This window comes from Dendrobates tinctorius, unplaced genomic scaffold (genome assembly GCF_039654945.1).
Source record: "Dendrobates tinctorius isolate UK_male_01 unplaced genomic scaffold, ASM3965494v1 ptg000009l, whole genome shotgun sequence".
NCBI lineage: Eukaryota > Metazoa > Chordata > Amphibia > Anura > Dendrobatidae > Dendrobates > Dendrobates tinctorius.
This window is the reverse complement of record NW_027361677.1, coordinates 6396471-6417005: the sequence shown is the minus strand read 5'-3', so window position 1 is coordinate 6417005 and position 20535 is coordinate 6396471. Positions and strand designations below refer to the sequence as shown.

Below are 20535 nucleotides of genomic sequence, written 5' to 3'. Positions count from 1 at the left end.
TACAAAGGATCCATCTCTTCTCACCATTATTGGACCCACGGGAAACTCTTACCTCTTGCCTGGGGTCCTCTGCAAATCTCTGAATGACGTATTTCAGTTCTCTACATGGGCAGGACAAGAAAACACGGGTTACTTGGCTCAGCTGGGAAGGTTCTGCGTTCATTAGGTATACATAATAACAGGTCATTTCCCGAGAGCGTGTTTTCCTATAGACTCATTCCTACTGATAGATCACAATGGTTGTATTGTACGAGATGAAAAGAATGTCACGTCCAAAGTTACAGAGGAAATATTTTAGATTTTTATTTATTTATTTTTTACTACATTGAAGTATTACGTAGCTCTTGGTGTTTTTATAACCGGCAGTAATTAATACTTACTTTGTAAAGGTTTCATGGGCGAGAGCTCTGTAACAGAAAGGAACAGATATTACTTATAATCGTGATGTTCTCCATATTAATCACATATTACCCAGGGGCCATGTTTTTTTCAGATACTGATGAACTTGGATAGACCCCACTATCCAATATTTCTTAAAACTCATCATCAAGCATTTTATACAGAAGTATTATTGAAAAAAAAAAAAACGAGTTCCCAATGTCAGGTAGCAGCAGGAAAAGCAAATTGAAAAAAAAAAAATGATATAAATTTATTTAGTTATTATCCAGACCTAATTATGCCCCGGTAAAGGAAACTATTCATGAAGAAGTCCACCAGCATTTAAATAATTGGGTTAATATATATATATTTTTAAAGGGAATCTGTTGATTACTGAAAGTAGTGATCTGGATGTGTGGGCCTTAATGAGACAATAAAAATGATACCTGTCTTGTAGTAATTCAATGTGCTAGTGCTTGAATATTAAGCTTTGATGCCGCATGCAAATTAGCCAGGAAGTGCATGGGGGTGTGTTGATACACTGAGTGCACTGACACGCCCCCAATGCATTTCCTGGTTAATTTGCAAGTGGAGCTCAAAGCTTTTTTTCTCAGGGCAGTCATATCGGATTACTACAAGACTGGTATCATTTTTATTGTTATAATAGGCCCTGTCTAATCATTTCAGTGGTAAAATAGTCCTGACGGATCCCCTTTAAAAAAAACAGCATGGTGGGAAAAGCTTACACGTTTCAAACTATTATAGCCCTTAGAAACCCAACAAAAAGGTAAAAATTCAGAAAGGTAAGACACCCTGTGTCTACCCTAAACAGTTAAGGATATCTGGTTATGGCTGCCTAATTGGTGCTGGTAGATATAAAATAATTCTAGACTGAAACAAGAAGAAATGCCCATGCACATTAGCAGCAATACCCTGAAGCATCTAATGAGCGTGTGAAAGGTGATGGAGCTGTGCCATCGTCTACTGTAAACTCCACTGTTGGGTTATCAACTGTGTAGAGAGAGGTGCTATCAGTAATTGTAGACCTGACTGTGAAGACAATGAGACATCTCAAAAATCTTTCGTAAAGAACAGAAAGTGTGGCCTCGATTCATCAAAGCAATTTTGCCAGAATTCTGGTGTAAATTGCTTTGAAAAGTCTAAAAATTTCAGCGCAACTCGGGAGTCTTCTGTGCCAACAAGTTTAAAATGACCAGTGTGAAAATTGCAAGATTTATCTATCTTTTTAAAATACAAATTGTGACATGAAAAAAATACATTTCCAAAAATTAAAAAAAAAAAATAAAAAAAAAAAAATATATATATATACTCAATCCTTGTTTCAATGATGCCGGAACATTATAGGAAGGGCTCGTATTGTAGCCAAACCGTCACAAGAGTGGAATTTTTGTTTTCCGGGTTCGACTGTTTCCATTTCAGCGGCTTCCCTTCCCTTGCCGCTCGCACATAAACTTTATTCTGTGACTACTTTTATTTTGTCGGAGAGCCCAAGTGACTTAATTAAACCTCGGTCACATCTTCATTAATGAGAATGACAACGCAATTAGAGGTGACATTGCGGAGGAGCGCCTTGCATCACAGTGGAATAATGCCGTCCCCGGTGCATCGCGGGAAGACAAATTCGGCCAAATGACGCCAGGGTGGTTTTTTTGCTGCCTATAACTTTAATACCTGCAGTCACCTGGCCGCGCCCGATCCACGTGCCAAGTAACCGGGACCCTTGAGTGCAGTTGGTTGGTAAATGGGACAATTACCGCTGTTAATAGCCGTTCTCCATGGAGAAGATTTTTTTTTTTACAAACGCTCATTAGTCCAGTCCTGGAGGAGTCCTGTTGTTTCAGAGGCAAATATCCACTTCAACTCCGTCAAAACAAGGAGTGACTCTATGCTTCCTATGCCGATACCGAAGGACCCGACCGGAGACTCTCCGCTCCTGATCAGGAGCGCCAAGGAGAGTCCACAATCCATGTCCCCCACTCTTCCCAAAATGTAAGGAGGTCTAAGTACAGTAACTGATCACATTGTATGCCAAAACAAACTGTGCCCAACCTCCACGGGTCCAATGCCGAGTCTCCTCCGCTGCTCCCGCAAAGCCGGCCATAGATGCCTGTTGGCCGACAGCCTTCTCAGCCGACTCTCCCATACACCGGAGCGCTCTATGACAAAGCCAATCTGAAATCGCACATGTCTGATAGACATCTCTCTCACCCATCAGTCGGCCGGCGCCCCCATACACAGCAGATCGCCAGAGGAGTGTTGGGGGGAGGCTGCAATGATTACGGGGGAGTGGTGCCAAGTTGGGACAGTTCTATTTTTTTTCCTACCTCCGTGTGCCCATTACTAAGAGATTGGAGACTTTTTTTGGATATTCCAACTTCAGACTCAAAAAAAAAAAACAACAACAACAACAACACAAAATAAAGCTAAACGAAGCATAAAATAACATTTCTTGCATTAAGGCAGCTGTTACTAGGCTTTACTCACTCCTTTGGAAATGGGATGGGTTGCAGCAAACTGGCCAGGGCTGGCCGCCAATCATCGTAGTCTGACCTGCAAGACAAATATAATTTCGTCGTGAGCCTTTCTGCCAAGTAATATTTATACAAAGAAAACATCATAAAATACATATGTGCAATACCAGCCCAATCATGAAGCAAATAAAATGGATGAGCCTTTTTGTTACTGAACCAGTATGGGTTATTCGTGGAAACATTGGGGCCATTGCTATGGCGTGAACTCGGCCGGAATTATCGATGATCATCTGGAGGTCGGGGTGGTGTCACAGACCCTTCGGGCACTTTAAGGGTGGTTTCACATTAGCACGTTTGTGCGCAGCGCATCATGCGTTTCTGCATGCGTTTGCATTTTTTAGGCGCATTCGTTCTTTATGGGTAAACCCAGTGTCTACACATTTTTACGACAAAAACGCATGTTCATCAATACGCAGGCGTGCGCATTTCCATGTGCACGCCTGCGTTCCCATAGACTGTAATGCGTTTTTTTGTCGCATTCCGTGCGCAAGCGTTTTTTTGACAAATTTCGGTGCACCCAAAAATACAACATATTGCGTCTGGAGTGCAAAGGCACACACGACTAAAAAACACATGCGCACGAAAACGCATATGAACGTGTGCAAACGCAAGACCATGCGCCCCCCATGTTAAAGAAAGGGGCGCATGGCGCATGGATGCGCCGCAGGCGCTGCACTCAAGAACGCTAATGTGAAGCCACCCTAAGAGAGACACTGGCGTTCCTGTCCTTGGGCCACACAGCCCATGAAGGCTAGAGAAAAATCTCGGGAAACCCATTTAAAGTGCATTTGTCACCAGATTTCACAATACAAACTGCATACACTCGGAAATTGGTCTCTTGGACCCAGTGAAGCTGGTGTACTTACTTTGAAAATCCCTGCCAGAATGGCTATATTAGGTTCAACATCAGTAAATCTGCCATGCCAGTACACAATGGTAGCTGGGACAGGACCGTGTGAACTTCAAGCACTCGAATACTGGCATTGTAGCCGTCATGATGATGCCGGCATTTGAGTGCTAACCGAAGATGGATAACACTACCCTGGTCTGACCGCCATCGAGTAACGACACTGATGCAGAAGCAGGGTTCCTGCAAACCTTTATGGTAATGTTAAATATTGCTACCAAACAGCCATGGGCTACATATATGGGAATGCTAGGATTTCCCATAACGTCCTCCAGCAGTCAATGGAGAGACTGTGGCCACCGTTATGGGACCATGCCCTCATGGCTTCATTTAAGACAGTTGCCATGGACAATAATGTAAGGTTATGTCCCTTCTTCATCACAATAAAGGCCAAGGTCACATGGCACTTGAATGAGTAGCTGCAGGCTATCCTTGGGAACACAGCAGACTGACCCTGGGGGATCAGCGGGGTCACAGCAAACTAAACCAGGGGGATCAGTGGGGTCACAGCAGACTGACCCAGGAGGATCAGTGGGATTACATACAACTAACCTAAGGAGATCAGTGGGGGTCACAGAAGACTGACAGAGGGGAAACAGTGGGGTCACAGAAAACTGACCTACGAGGATCAATGGGGAAATAGCAGACTAACCCAGGGGGGTCAGTGGGGTCACAGCAGACTGACCCAAAGGAATCAGCGGGGTCACAGCAGACAGACCCAGGGGGGAAAGTGAGGTCATAGACTGACCCACGGAGATCAGTGGGGAGACAGCAAACTGACCCCAAGGGGATCTGTGGGGAAACAGCAGACTGCCGCAGGGGGATCAGTGTGGTCACAGCAGACTGACGTAGAGGGAGCAGAGCAGGCTGACGCAGGGAGATCAGTGGGGTCACAGCAGACTGACGCAGGGGGATAAGAGAGGTCACAGTAAACTGACGCACGCCGGGGGATCAGTGGGTTCACAGCAGACTGCCACAGGGGGATAAGTGTGGTCACAGCAGACTGACGTAGAGGGATCAGTGGGGTCAGAGCAGGCTGACACAGTGAGATCAGTGGGGTCACAGCAGACTGACCCAGAGAGATAAGTGGTCCCACAGCAGACTGACCCAGGGGGATAAGTGGGGTCACAGCAGACTGACGCAGGGGGATAAGAGGGGTCACAGTAAACTGACGCACGCCGGGGGATCAGTGGGTTCACAGCAGACTGCCACAGGGGGATCAGTGTGGTCACAGCAGACTGACGTAGAGGGATCAGTGGGGTCAGAGCAGGCTGACGCAGTGAGATCAGTGGGGTCACAGCAGACTGACCCAGAGAGATAAGTGGTCCCACAGCAGACTGACCCAGGGGGATAAGTGGGGTCACAGCAGACTGACGCAGGGGGATAAGAGGGGTCACAGTAAACTGACGCACGCCGGGGGATCAGTGGGTTCACAGCAGATTGACCCCCATGGACTGGAACATTTGATGTATCTCTATGACAGAATTTCCCAACCAGTGATCCAGGAAGCTCTGATGTCCCTTGGAAGACACCAGAGGCAAATGCTGGGAAACGTTCCTGGTCATTTACTTTTAAACAAGGACTGCCTGAAAGCAGAGCCTGGAATAATGTCACCGGAGAGTGCGAGATACCATAACTGTGCCTAAGATTCTTGTAAATGACTGCCACAGCAGGTGACCACCGCGCAGATAATGGAATCGCCTGATACTGTACCTCATGGAGAACTTTCCACTACTACTGTGCCCAACACATGAGATTTGTGTTTATGATGGGCATTAGGGAATGTAAAGCAGCTGCTCCCTCCGAGAATAGATTTACTGTAGCCTTGTTCTGTGAGGCCGGGCTCACGTGTGGAGGAGCCGCACCACCAACCTGATGGGCCCAATGGCCCTATATCAGATGAGAGGAGAGCAGAGGTATAGTAGCAATGACATGGCGGGTGCCCTGGAAATAAAATAAGGATTTATTTCCCTCTATTCGTCCCGATGATAAGGTACACCCTGTTCTCAGTCCATGCGCTTCTTTATATGAAATTGTGACCCCTCTGCAATCCTGACCCCATTTCCTCTGCTGCTGAAAGATCTGACAGCTTCAAACCAAAATCCCATAGACTTGCGCAATTTCCTTTTTAAGAACTGGTTTCCCAGAAAGTGCATATGTGCGTATGTATTTCCCTATCTTACAAATGGGCATAACCAAGACACTGATGGAGCACAAAAATCCTTAAAGGGAATCTGTTAGCAAGATTTTGCTATGTAACCTGAGAACAGCATGATGTAGGGGAAGAGACCCTGATTCCAGTGACGTATCACTTACTGGGTAGGGTGTTGTTATTTCAATAAAATCAATCTTTTATCAGCAGGAGATTATCACTATAGGACTAGGTGTCTCGTGCCTCCTGGTCCAACCACGCCCCCAGCACTGATTGGCAGCTTTCTGTCACTTTTAAGTCTACAAAGAAAGCGACCAATCAGTGATGTGGGCGGGGTTATACACAGCTCAGCATTCCGGGTTCTGCAGCAGAGACAACATTGATTTTATCAGCAGCCCAGTAAGTGATATATCGCTGGAATCAGGGTCTCAGTCTCTACATCATACTGCTCTCAGATTATACATCAAAAATCTGCTGAAATATTCCCTTTAAAGCAACAGATGATAACAGAGACCAACCTGGAAGAGCAAATGGCCGAATATACACATATAAGCTGTAAGTACAAAGTCTAGGGGTATGTGGTTAGTATTAGTCTGCACGGTTAGGAAACAGATTAGGAAATTACATTAATGCAACTAAGAAACCTTATGCTGCGAGAGAGCTCTGCCTGGTAAAATATCCCCTTCTATCTCTTGGGATCTATGTAGTAAAGCGATCTTGTTGAAAATGAGTGATGTTAAGAGGTTGTACAGGATTAGAAAATACATAGATGCATTCTTTAAAAAGAAAAAAAAAAAACAGTGCCACTCCTGTGCACAGGTTGGGTGTGGAACTACAGGCCAGCCTTCTTACTTTAATACGACCTGCTTCACTTGCAAGATCTCTAGCAATGAGCTTGTTAGCGCTTCTCTTCTTGGAGATCGGCCGCCGCTGATAAGACTGCAGAGGCGGCTGGTAACCTAGGCAATGAGCAGTAAACCTATAGAATTTCTTGATAAACTGTAAATCGTTTTTTTACAAGCCTTTTGTAATCTTAACCGTTTCTAGCGATGATGATGATGATGGTGATCCTTTGAGGCTGCGCCTTCACCAGACAAGTAGGCGGATCCCAGCTCTCCACATATGTCCCACCCCCGAGGGCTGCAGCTACCAGACATTTACGGAATATGGAATACCCCTTTAGTAAGAATGTGACTTGAGCAGGAAATGATTGCACAACTCATCCTGCGCAACTTAATTTGCGTCGCTCGCTGCAATAACTCAACTTCATTTGACCGTAGAGATCGGTGCTCACAATGTCTGATATACGCAGGGTCAAAATGTCACTGCCGTCATCGACCCTCAGGAACTAGCAGCTGGAAAGCGTTCAGAAACAGCGCCGATTTTTTTCATGGTTGAGTCAGGTACTGCAGCTTTGCCCTAGTCTTACGACTATAGCTGAATCGCAATACCAGACACAACCTATAGACAAGGGTGGCGCTATTTCTGGTTGGAAAGATGACCTTTCTAGCCCGTGAAGCTATTGATATAACTTTTATATTGTTTTATAAGAGCAAGGCGTGTAACACGGGCTATAACTGGAACACTCCCAGACATAACACCTGATAGGGGTTACAGTTTGGGAGATGGTGATTCACAGAGCAGGGCTGAATATTCAACCGGCGCTCGTCTCTATCACGCAGGGTCAGCTAGACCTTCTTTTTGAGACGTATATTTCCTGGCAATATAACGAAACGCAGCATTTTCCCAACAATGAGGCACACACATAAAAAAAAAAAAAAATCTGATTTCCTAAAACAAGCGACATGTTACCAGATAGGAAAAAAGCAGAACTGTCCTTAAAGGGGCCACCCGAAATTAAAAAAAATAAAATAAAACAGACGTCTAGGTTGTTTCCTTTCAGAAGTTAATGACAAGAGTTGGGTGGTACGTAACGGTCACTATTATGACTTCTTCAGACTTTCTTGGCAAATCCTCACAGTTTTGAGCAGTACAGAAATAGGACCAGATACATTTTGCAGAAAATCTGCAGCAATATGCGTAGATTAGATATTTGGCTTCAGAATTAATGCAGATTTTACCCCTCAACCCCCTACAGTTTGCAACCAAAGGGGGTCATGTCCATAGTCTTTAAGTTACCCAACCGCTGTACTGACATGGAAAAATTGAAAGTAATTGTTACATTTTTAGTGGTTACTTTGCATTAATAAAACCTCACTAAGTTTCAGACCACATTTTTAGATCCCTTGATATGCAGTTTACAGTCTGATTTGAATTTAATTTTTCTGGTGGGAGTGTCCTTCTCAGTAATACATGCTGGATGCGAAGAGTTGCTGTTTTCACTTGCTTTTAGGTATCAAGCACAGATACAGAACTGCACTTTTTTTTCTCCTTTCTTTGCTTATAGACTGCTCTCCATAAAACTCTACATCCTTTCTCCATAAAACTTTACATCCTTTCTCCCCTCTCTCCATAAAACTTTACATCTTTTCTCCCCCTCTCTATAAAACTTTACATCCTTTCTTACCTCTCCATAAAACTTTACATCCTTTCTCCTGCTCTCCATAAAACTTTACATCCTTTCTTTCCTCTCTCCATAAAACTTTACATCCTTTCTTACCTCTCCATTAAACTTTACATCCTTTCTCCTGCTCTCCATAAAACTGTACATCCTTTCTTTCCTCTCTCCATAAAACTTTACATCCTTTCTTACCTCTCCATAAAACTTTACATCCTTTCTCCTGCTCTCCATAAAACTTTACATCCTTTCTTACCTCTCCATAAAACTTTACATCCTTTCTTCCCTCTCTCCATAAAACTTTACATCCTTTCTTCCCTCTCTCCATAAAACTTTACATCCTTTCTTCCCCTCTCGTCATAAAACTTTACACCCTCTCTCCATAAAACTTTACATACTTTCTCCCCTCTCTCCAACGAAGAACTGTGTATAATCACATCCCTCTGCTATCTCTAACACTGAGAAAAGAAAGGAGAAAACCAGAGAGCCATGAGGATCAGGAGCTGATGGATTTGCATTTTTTGTAGGTCTCTCGGCTTAGATAAAGGATTTACAGACACTTTGCAGCAGCAAAATGGTATAAAAAATTGAATGGAAGACTATTTAGAAATGTGCTTAACTTTCCATTTTAGACGCAAATGAACACAAAAATAATAAGGTGATGAACATATCTTTTAAAGTTCTACGGCCTATTCAAAAAAGAAAGTAAAAAAAAAAACATAAAAAAAACAGGGACCCAACTATCTATGGTACTGGAGTCAAAGGGGCAAAGGGCTTTGTGGGCAACAACAGTGCACATGTACGATTACAACCTCCGCACCCACTATAGAGGTCGCCCATGGATGAAGACGCTCAGCCTGCACTCCCGTATCTGCTATATCTATATATAACCTGGGTATTTTATTTATAAGTGTCAAACCGTAGGCGTATAAAATGGATTAATGGCCGGGTGTTGTCATTCCCATAAAATGAAGGAAAGACGTCAGCGAGGGAATGAAACCAATACTTCCTTCATAGTGAGAGATGACCGGTGACACTGGATTTACCAGTGCTGAGAGCGCAAGGGCTCCCTCCGAACCACTCCCTCCGTCCTCTCTTATCACGAGGACACATTCCTTTACATTAAACCGAGTTTACAACCTTAGTCCAAAAATATTTACGTCCTCGCCCGTATATTACCCGCAAAGCACAAAAACTAGGTCAATGCAGCAACATATTACCAAGGTCACCATATTGAGGTAGTTGTCCAGGATATAAATTATTTTTACTTTCAGCACCAAATGGTATAAAACAAAAAATAAAGAGAAAAAAAGAAATTCCCTAACCTTAGGGGATAACTTGCAGATTGCTGGGAGTCCTACCACTGGGAGCCCTGTCTTGAATGGCTTGGAAGTGCGTTAGCTCGATCTCCGCTCCAACCATCGCCAGTAGTACTGCAGAAGAAAACTGGGTGCTGTACTCTGCTATTTCCAGCAATCCCATAGACAATGAATGGAGGTTGAGCATACAAACTTTCACTCCACTCAAGACGAGGCTCTTCAACATAGCTTCGAGGATAGGTAGGGGTTCCAGTGGTCGAAAACCCAGCGATCAGCACGTTATCCTCTATCCTATGGATAAGGGATAATATGCTTTCAGAGAATAAACAATTAGTTAAATTAAGCCACTCTCTACATCTACTTTTGAGGAGCATAAATTGGGAACTTGGTGTTTTTTTAGAAGGTGGGGGAGATCTGACCTGCAGAGTACAGAATTGTAAAAGGAGCAGTGTATAAAAATAACATAGTACAAGTAAAAAGGGAGCTACACAGGTCACCAAGCTTGGGAGCTACACTGGTGGTTTTAACGTTGATCACCAAGCTTGGGAGCTACACTGTTGGTCATATCAGTGGTCACCTAGTTTGAGAGTTATACTGGTGGTCATAACCAGTCACTCAGACTGGTGGCAACCCACTTGGAAGCTACACTGGTGGTCATCCAACCTTAGGAGCTCCACTGGTGGTCATATCAGTGGTCACCTAGTTTGAGAGTTATACTGGTGGTCATACCAAGTCACTCAGACTGGTGGCAACCCACTTGGAAGCTACACTGGTGGTCATCCAACCTTAGGAGCTCCACTGGTGGTCATATTGGTGGTCACCTAGTTTGGGAGTTATACTGGTGGTCATACTGGGTCACTCAGACTGGTGGTAATACTGGTGGTAACCCACTTGAAAGCTACACTGGTAGTCATACCAGTGGTTACCCAGCTTGGGGGCTATACTAGAGGTCATATCGATTATCACCCACTGTGGCGGGAACACTAGGGGTTATATTGGTGGTCATCCACCTTTGGAGCTACACTGGTGGTCATATCGGTGGTCACCTAGTTTGGGAGTTATACTGGTGGTCTTACCAGGTCACTCAGATTGGTGGTAACCCACTTGGGAACTACACTGGTTGTCATCCAACCTTGGGAGCTCCACTGGTGGTCATATCGGTGTCACCTATAGTTTGGGATTCATACTGGTGGTCATACCAGGTCACTCAGACTGGTGGTAACCACTTGGGAGCTACACTGGTGGTTATCCAGCTTGGGGTCTATACTAGTGGTCATACCGTTTATCACCCACTTCGGAGGGTACACTCGGGGTCATACCGGTGGTCACCCAGCTAGGGAGTTACACTGGTGGTCACCCAGTTTATTTACAAATAGATGGGCATTAAACAATAACATAATATATAGACAGCTACTTACAGCATTTTCAGAATTTCCACATAGCACCCCAGCACACGTTCAGCCTGTGGGCTCAGTTCTATACTCATGGTGCTACAAGCTGGACTGATGAGCAGACAGTCAATCAAGTTGGGCTCGCTGTCATTACCGGTGTTGGCCTTTAGCTTCTGATTAACTGTGTTGTTGCGCTCAACCTCCACGTGGATCTCGTTTGACGTTACGATGACAGACTTCTGTCGAGATTCTGCTGTCGTCACCTCTTGAGAGACAAGGTCCGGGTTGGTATGAAGAAGCCGTAGGGGAATATTGGGTTTACGATCACACTGCTGCTGGCACCCGTTCCGGATTTCTTTCAGACTCGGAGAATTGTCCCGGCTTTAAAATAAATATGGATATATTTTATTTGGTGGGTTTCCATAGGATTTCAATATTGTGGGTTTGCAGTATTAACTTATACAGCCAAGTCATCTTATAAATATTTACTTAGGTCTTCCCAAAATTCTCTTCTCCAGATCGACACGGCTCTATTGCTGGTAGACCCATCAGAAACATTAATTTTCCGTTAGGTGGAGACATTCAACAGTCATTTTGGCTTTTCCAACCCTTAATCTAAGGAACATGAAGAGGCCTTCAACCCATGTAATGTCTTTAGGGTGTTTCCATGCATTGGCTATAGGAAGCAGAATATGTTTGACATGGAAGTCACAGGCTAGAGAGGTCAACACCAGATCTCCAAGCACCTGGATCTCAATTTTCTGGCTAAGGTCCACAAAAATTGCATCTTTTTGAGAGCCTTGGCCAGTGATCGTACAAAGCCAACCAAAACAGACATTTTTACCCATATTACGGTAAGAGGTTACTATGGGCAGACATGTACTGAACAGCACTACTTACTAGTAAGACATTAAAAGGTATCATAACTACAAAATTATCTTGTTTTTCTCACTGAGAGCATTCTATTAAAGGCCACGTGCCCACTAGACTAACATTGGGCAAAGCCGCCGATATCGAAGTTTATTCTAGTGTGTATGGTGGCCTCTGACTCTCTCCCAACAAATGAGAGGTAAGGATCTGCCATGTACAACTTTGAACAAATTTGTGGCCGACAGCCATTGCATGTGCATGGCCAATTTAAGGGCTTTGTCCTACCACACCTACCACAGACGACCCAAAACTTGCCCAATTTTAGGAGGTCTAAGAAGCCAAGCCCGTAACAATCAGAATTTTATGATAGTTTTAACAAAATACCATAATAAATACTAACCTGTTAATAAATTCTTCATAGCAAGAGTAAATGGCAGCTAGGCACACGGCGACCAGATTTGGTAGGACTCTAGGGTGTGGACAGTTTGCGGTGGGTCCGTGCATGCTATGGAAAGAAACAACAGAGATTGGAATTCACCACCCAATAAGTATCCTTGATGATATTCGTCTATCAAAAATTTGAATGTGAAGTGAACAAAATGACTGAACCCATTGTGTCTAGAATTACGTTCCGACCTCATGACGGTCGGATTAAGGCCAAAATCTATACATGTTGTCCCGGCCTAATCCTACCGGGCAGAGCAAACAGCCACCCAAGGCCATTGTGCGGTATTGATTGGTGCGGGTGCACTTTTTATATTTAATGATCATTGTCAGGCCAAAAAAAAAAAAGCAGAGTTCAAACCTTCCAGGAATTTAAAGCATTTCATGAAAACAATAAGAAGACATTTTCGCTTTACTCGTATTGTTCTTGAGTGGACTAGGGGCAGGAGGGCTATAGAACCAGATAATGACGAGTTTGGGGGTCAATGTGACGGCAATGTGAACAGCATCCTACGGTAGGGAAAAGATGGAGGGTGGCGGAATAAGCGCCTGGCCAAGGTTAGTGATATTAGATAACTGTATAAATAGTTATTCCTCGATATAAAGCAAAGTAGAAAAACCTTTAGGATGTCAACTTTGTCAAGGTGGAGATCCAAAAATGGCCGCCTATAATCTATCAGAGCACTACCGGACGATGGGATCTGTTGTCAGCATACAGGCTGCCCACCAATATGGAGGTCGAGGAATTTCTATTTCACGAGAAACCGAATCGTGCCGAGCCGCCACTGACCTGTGTATAAATTTCTTCACCACCTCCATTCCCGCATTCAGTTCGTTCAGTGCCAGAATATACTCCTGAGTGAACAGCCGTAACCGAGGACACTTTCCAAAGTCCTGCACAAGAACAAGGAGAAGAAAACAAAAAAGTCTGTTTGAAAGATTGGTGACACCAGAGTCCCGGAGAGGCGTCCATTCTCCTGTGTCCGGCCAACGTCGCCACACAATGCGGCGTACCTATGTCCAGTCATCCCGCTACTGCTATTTCGGAGGAGTACAGCAAAATAAATGCAACATGTGAACCCACCCCTAAAGCATTTTCCCCTGTAAATGACATGTATCACATACTCTATCTACATAGTGGATGATAAATGTCTGATCGCTGGGGGTTTCCTCGCTGACACCTCCCTGATCGGTAGAACCTTTCTTGATCACTGTACTTGGAGACTGGATGGAGTGCCAAGGTGGCGCATACATGCTGCTGCTTCTTTTCTTCTATATGAGACTTATGGAAACTGTTGAGCGCTGTATTTAGTCGTTCCCATTAAAAGGGTTTTCCTGTTTCAGAAAATCCTTTTTTTGACCAAAAAAAACCCAAAACGATTATTACTCACCCTTCCCCGTTCCAGGACTGAGTTTCCACCGACGCTCCAGATGTCACGTTGAACTGCAGCCATTCAGTAAGCTCTTCATCTCTGAGCGGCTTGTGCCATCTACTTGGGCAAGAGGCCCTGAAGCTCAGTGATTAACGGCAGTGCTACTGACGTGACAATATCAGACACTGGCAGCAGCGGTGGGGACTCAGCGCTGGACCTAGGGAGGGTGAAGGAAGCACAGAACTGCATGTAAGCGCTCCTATGTTCTCTATGAGAAAGCCGCTGACTGACACATCGGCCGATGTTTTATCTCCGGGAGATCAATGCGATCGACAGTGCAAAATCTCGACATCCCTCTCAACCATCAGTCGGCCGGCGCCCCCCTACGCATGACGGACATCTGAACTCGTCGATAATCAGTGGATTCAGATGACATCAGTCTAATTTATAAATGGAATTTTAATTTTTACCCTGCCAAAAAAACTCTTTGGTTGAAACAGTTTTAATTGGCTTATTGCTGTAGTTTTGCTGAAATCACTGTGTATCACCTGCTGCAGCTCTGCTAGTCTTCACACTGCTGAGCTCTGTATCACCCCGCCCACACCACTGACTCACAGTTTTCTGTCTACACGTGCATAGGCAGAAACCTGCAAATAGTTGGATAGCCTGAACTCATGAATACCATGGATTACATTTCAAGAGTTCATAATTGAGAAGAATAGCAGAGCTGCAGCAGATCATGTGATTCATCAAAACTAGTAAGTGATACACCGCTGGAATCGGGGTCCCTTTCACAACTTAAGACACCAAAAACCTGATTACAGATTCTTTTTAATGCTGTTCTCTAACTGCAGTGAAGAAAAATGGGGGTTCTGGAACCCTGTCCCAGTGATGGACGGGGGTCCCAGCAATCAAACACCTATCCAATGGATTTAAAAATTAAAAAAAAAACTTTGGAAATTGGAGAAGATAAGAAAATTGGATCAAAAGTTACATTTCACAAGATCAGGAAATTCTCTGCAGCCCTAAAGGGAAAAAAAAAAAAAGAAGGCAAACTTTTGGGAAGGAGTGAAATAAATTCCAGAATTCAGATCAACAAATAGACTTAAGACACTTCACGATATGTGATAAGTTTCTACAACCAAGATGTAGATTTTTGGGAAAATTTTTATCAGTCCGCGGGGGCTGCCATTTTTGGAGCCTGTAAATGTACCAAAAGTCCAAGAAAGGTGAATTTTACTATAAAATCAAAAATAATGTAAAATTACCAACAATCTAAACAAACTATTATGTTCGGTAAGATTTTGCCTTTAGGTTTAGATTTCACAATAGTAAAGGATAATGTAACCGAGGGGGAGGGGGAAGAAAAAAAAAAACCACATTTTCAGAAAAAAATTTCACAAGAGCCTGATTTTCTCACATGTACATATAATAACTATCCACCTGACACAAAACTAAATATCTATTACATGTGACATAACAGATATTCGACACACAATATTACCTGCAAATGCAGGTGTTTTCCAACCTCCACCAGCAGATAGAGAGAGGTATCCAAGCCGGTAAAACAGATCCAGTACATCTGCAATTCATTTGATACCCTTCAATTATTGGAATTGGGCAAATAGATATTCATTTTAAAACAGCAGTTCGTATCATTTGGAGAGTGGCTCTCCTTTAATTTTTGCATATGAGTCCCCGCTGTTCTTTGCATACAGGTTATGTCATAGTCGTGCGCCAGCAAAAAATTTTTTTATCGCCGGCTAGTGCTAAACTATAACTGTTACCATTTTGGAGCTTGGGTAGAAGATTTTGTAAGCTGTAGACCAAGCACAGTTGGAGATCCCTCTATAAAGAAATGATGGTTTGTTCGCGTCCTCCATACATCCTGCGTTCTCTAAGAAAGAGTCGCTGCCATACATCTCTGCTGGCGGCAGCTTAGTGCTTTGAGAAGAAAAGTTTTGGCAGCCAGATCCTTATGACCCTGACTTCATCTATTGGGGGGACAGTTGGGAGGTCCTCATTCACAATGGTTGGCCAAACTCGGCATATTGGGCCAACACTAGTATTATGTGTATGAGGACTTTTAAAGTTACGTAGAAATAAGAGTCCGCATATAGGTAGCGAACGGGAGGCCAGAAGATGATGTTCATTGTCCAAAAACTTGACCGTGAAGAATAAATAAATTTGCAGAACCACCGTCCAGCAGGAAAGGTCAGTATTCCATGGCCACTGGACAGGAGAGCCCTACAAACGCGCTACTATCGGAGTCCACTTTTGATTAGCTGGCCTAGTGTAATATCATCATTGTAGCATGATACCCAGACAACGTTGTGCCAGGCCAGCAAGTCAAAAGAAGAGCCCCAGGATGCCAGTAGGTAAGAGGTAGCTCAAAGGAATCATGACCTCACCGCTGGACCAGGAAGCTGTGAATTTATTCACTCATCTCTAAAGTACAGACATAGTCATCTAGATTCGGGAAAACATTCACTCGCCTCACCCAATGGATTTCTCTAAATCAGAGATTTTTGACCTTTTGTCTCTGGGGCCTTAAGAATAGGCCTGGGCCTCTTTTTGGGGCATGGTTTAGCCAAAATGAAAAGCACTGCTGAATTTAGACTATTACCTGCCCAATAACCAGTATCTCATATGAGATCAAAGACCAACCCTGTTCAATAAAAGCTAAGTATGTTTTAACTTTATAAAAGGTGTGATTAAAAAAGACCTCTACGCTACTGAAATGTTAGCGGAACTGGCTGACCATCTAAAGCCCATTAGATGCTTCCACATTGAACATCTTGCCCAACTACATTGATTTTTCAAGGTTGCATCAATACGACAAAAATGTTTGCGGAGAAGCTGAGCTGGTGCAATTCAGGGCAGAAGTCCTTTAACCATCCATGGAAGTCATCTGGTACGTTGCGTCCTCATTTCTTACATTCCAAGAGGTTTAGCAATATGTTATAGAGATTCCTCTTGAATACCTTTCACTTGAGCGCAAGTGGATGAATGAGTAAGGATGTAGCCATCTACTTTGTTCAGATCTTAGACTTTTAGATGGTACTCGAGAGCAGAAATAAGTAGACCCGTGCCATAGAAGTAGCCTGGCACTTGTTACAGGATGAATCATGAATACTACTTTAGATTGAGGTGGACAACCCAAAGGCCAGGACTGGATCAACTGGACATGTCCAACGGTGTCGGTGTTGGATGTTCTTTTACAGTTATAACGTTGGGGTGTGAATAGGTCACCCAAATATTAAAAAATAGTATTTCTGGCTTCATGCATACACATATTAATAGCGTAATAGAAAAGTTCTGCAATCTCTTCTTATATACTTTGTTTGTCCATTTCTCAGCATTTTCAAGATCTCTATATGTGGTTAGTTTGTGGGACCCATGCAATGGCTGAAAACCATCCATAAAACATGAGAGAGAGATTTTGGATACATCTATTGAGGCCGACGCCTGTTTGGGTAGGGTGAGAAGAGATTAGGATCTCAACCTTTGGATGAAGGTTTACATTTTTCTGGTGGAAAGCAGAGATCTTACAAACTACATTGGAGAATCAAGTATCACACCAGTTCCATGGATGACCAATAGAGTTGGACTCTGTGTGGACTCTGTGTGGCCAATTTCATCAGAGCTGGGCACCAGTCATCTGTCTGGGCAACCAGTGGCTTTTTAGGATCGGAATATTAAATCTGATATGGAATGTCAGATTGTATCTGATGTCTATGGTTTAAGCCTTAGATTTATTCCTCCCAACCCAACGTAAACATACTGGTTCGCCATCTGTTCTCAAAAGAGAGGAAAATAAGCTGATGTCAAACATCTCTGGTGGCAGCTTATCATATAAATAAGAAAAGGATGGGGCAAGTAGAAACTTAATGTCCAATCCTTCTTTTCCCTGCCCCCAGGGGAGAGTCAAGACATCACAATACACCTTCGTCAGCAGCTGAAATCGAAGGATTGGGCTGACATTCATCTATTGGGTTTGGATACCTTAGGTCAAACTTAGCTAATCAAGACGATGATGATTTAACAAATGCCGATTGCAATCTCTGCCTTACGAGAAATTTTGGAGGGGTCACCTACAGTAACCTTGGAAGAAAGAAGCATTAAGCCATGATGAAAGTTTTTGGGTCAACGGTCATGTATAAACTAATATAAACATGTATTAGAAGGAAATACTGACCATGTTGTGTTTGAGGATTCTTTGAACAACTGGGGTAAAGACCTCAATGACCACCATGGAACGGGGGCGCTCTCTACAGTGCTGCAAAGAGAGAATATTCACAGTCATTAACTTGGGTGGTAACCATCAATCAACAATCAATCATATTGCCTATTTCAGTTTTACACACACATGTTGTCCAACATGGTCACGTAAATGTCATACCTTGCAGAAGAATTCACAGAGATCAGGAGGAGGGTGGTTGTTTTCCAAGAGAGGAGCAATAGCCTAAAAGAAATAAAATAACAAAAGCATGTTATACAACACAGAACAAACTGTGGATTACGTCAATCTTCAGATTATACTCCTACGTCTTCTGACCTGACACCTACTTAAGGTGGAGGCAGCCATCTACTTGTTTGACTTAATTAAAAATTGTCTCTGGGAAGAGAAGAACTGTTTTCTTACCCATGTCATTTACCCATTACTGACATAAAAGATGGAGGAGACAGCAAGTAAATGTACAGTTTCTCTATCACTGCAGCAGCACACCCACCTCTAGCAGAATTAAAAAATACAATTTTAGAAAAAAATCCATAAGTAGCCTTGGAATTGTCGATCGCTAAAAAAAAAATGAGAAAAAAAATCTCATACTTTGCTTAGAAATCCTAAGTTCCCTTAGGACTCCCATTCACCTGATGGCCTTGAAGTCCACTATAAGGTCTACTTTGATATATTCCGGTGAATTTCTTTAAAAGGCAAATATTGTTGGTAAATATTCCTATGCATCTTGGAAAGCGGCTGAGATTGGCAGCCTACTCTACTTTTACATGACCGCTGAAGACATCGGCATTATCGTTGTTACATAGGACTCTGACGCCGCGCAAATCATGAAATTTTAAAGACACAAAAATCAAGTTAATGGTTTGAGCTGTGTTTAACGCTGTCACTTCAGTCTTCACACCAGACTACCAGAGCGCTCTAAAAATTATGGTGTTTTTCCATTTTCCATTACTAGTCCTACAACAGACGATACTTTACGAGCACAGACGGTTTGTTTATTTCTTGTTTCTTTTAAACAACTGTCAAACTTTCAGAAAACTCAGGTCACCTAATTACCCCATAACCAAGCAACCAAATGTGGTTTTGTAAATACCGGGGAAGGTCTCAGCTACTCTTCTCGCCTCCATTGCAATGCTATCGTATTGCTAGACGTAACAATTAATTCCCGCTGGAGGAAGGTGCTGCACGGAAGCGTATTCTGGGATCTAGTTGTCCAAGATGCAAGACTAAAAAATTATTTGCTAACACATCAAAAGTTTAGCTGGCAATTTTTTCGTCCAGGATTTTGAAGAGGTTCTCCGAGACATTAATGGCTTCTTAGGAGAAGCCATCAATCTTTGATTGGAAGGAATTTGACATCAGGGATCGCAACGCAATTTCCTTCACAAAAGTTCGGTCCATCATCATACCGATCGGCAGAGGTCAAAGATTGATTGATGACATGACTAGAGATAGGTTATCAATTCCCTCAAAATCTAAGCAACATGACCAGATTAATGTGTTGCGCCAAAGACCAAACAATAATACGGCTGCCTATTTCTACTATTGAAGTAAAGTGTTAAAACAGATCTACCCATTGACCAATCGTATGTAAAGTGGAGCCCTACAAAACCCAAACCCATGTAAGCAGTAATATTAATATAGAAATATCTTGACTCACCACAATGATGCTCTCATGCTCCTGAGTGGTTAGGTTAATGTTCTGTAGGAATAAGCCACCAACAATTATCTTCCAAACATCTCTGCACAACTGAGACATCACAGATCAAAAAGACAGGACACTTGGTAAAACGAGCAAATTCACCCTAAATATAAATTTACTGGATTAGAGGTCTGGGGTCCTATGTGTAACGATGATTATAGTGACTCACCCAATTTTCAGGAGGAAAGTCGCTTTAGAACATTAGCAAGTGCTTTTAACTATGATAACGTATAAGAAAAAAAAAACCAAAAGCTATTTATTAGTTCATGGGCCTAGATCAAACAGGGTCTCGTCATGGCAATCCACAGAATACCATGTATCAAAAGTAGTGAGATCTCAAAGAGCAACCTAAGATGTAGATACATGTCAACGTAAGGTCTCAGTCATGGTCAAGAGGCCATCTGTATTTCAGGGTACCGTGTGGCACGCACACTAGAAGACGACACCTACATCAACATTTATGTAGGATGCTGTTTTTTAGGCTTTAATCTTCAAAAGAAGAGTTGACCAATGTGGCCATGTAAATACATCCTCCTATGGAGTCGATGGCCACGTCCTTAACGCGGAGGTTGACCACAATTGGTATACAGGTTTTGTCTATGATATGACAACTTTTTGGTCATCAAAACGACAAATGAAGTTGTACTTCAAGTTTCTAACCTATTGACTAACTTATCAAGATGAAAAGA

The 20535-nt window shown here is 43.0% G+C and overlaps 1 protein-coding gene across 4 annotated transcripts in view; it reads right to left on the bottom strand.

Moving 5' to 3' along the window:
* Positions 1 to 20535, bottom strand: part of CMIP (c-Maf inducing protein) — a 139146-nt gene that overhangs the window by 29099 nt on the left and 89512 nt on the right. For 2 of the 4 annotated variants that reach the window (XM_073582518.1, XM_073582523.1), the window contains exons 5-14: positions 19805 to 19846; positions 18307 to 18369; positions 18103 to 18183; positions 15409 to 15486; positions 13322 to 13425; positions 12488 to 12592; positions 11245 to 11598; positions 2884 to 2949; positions 381 to 407; positions 53 to 101 (exon numbers count right to left, since the gene is read on the bottom strand). In XM_073582518.1, the coding sequence (XP_073438619.1) occupies positions 53 to 101; positions 381 to 407; positions 2884 to 2949; positions 11245 to 11598; positions 12488 to 12592; positions 13322 to 13425; positions 15409 to 15486; positions 18103 to 18183; positions 18307 to 18369; positions 19805 to 19846 (969 nt within the window). The remainder of the gene's footprint in view (positions 1 to 52; positions 102 to 380; positions 408 to 2883; positions 2950 to 11244; positions 11599 to 12487; positions 12593 to 13321; positions 13426 to 15408; positions 15487 to 18102; positions 18184 to 18306; positions 18370 to 19804; positions 19847 to 20535) is intronic. The other 2 variants (XM_073582525.1, XM_073582527.1) reach the window with 1 other exon arrangement.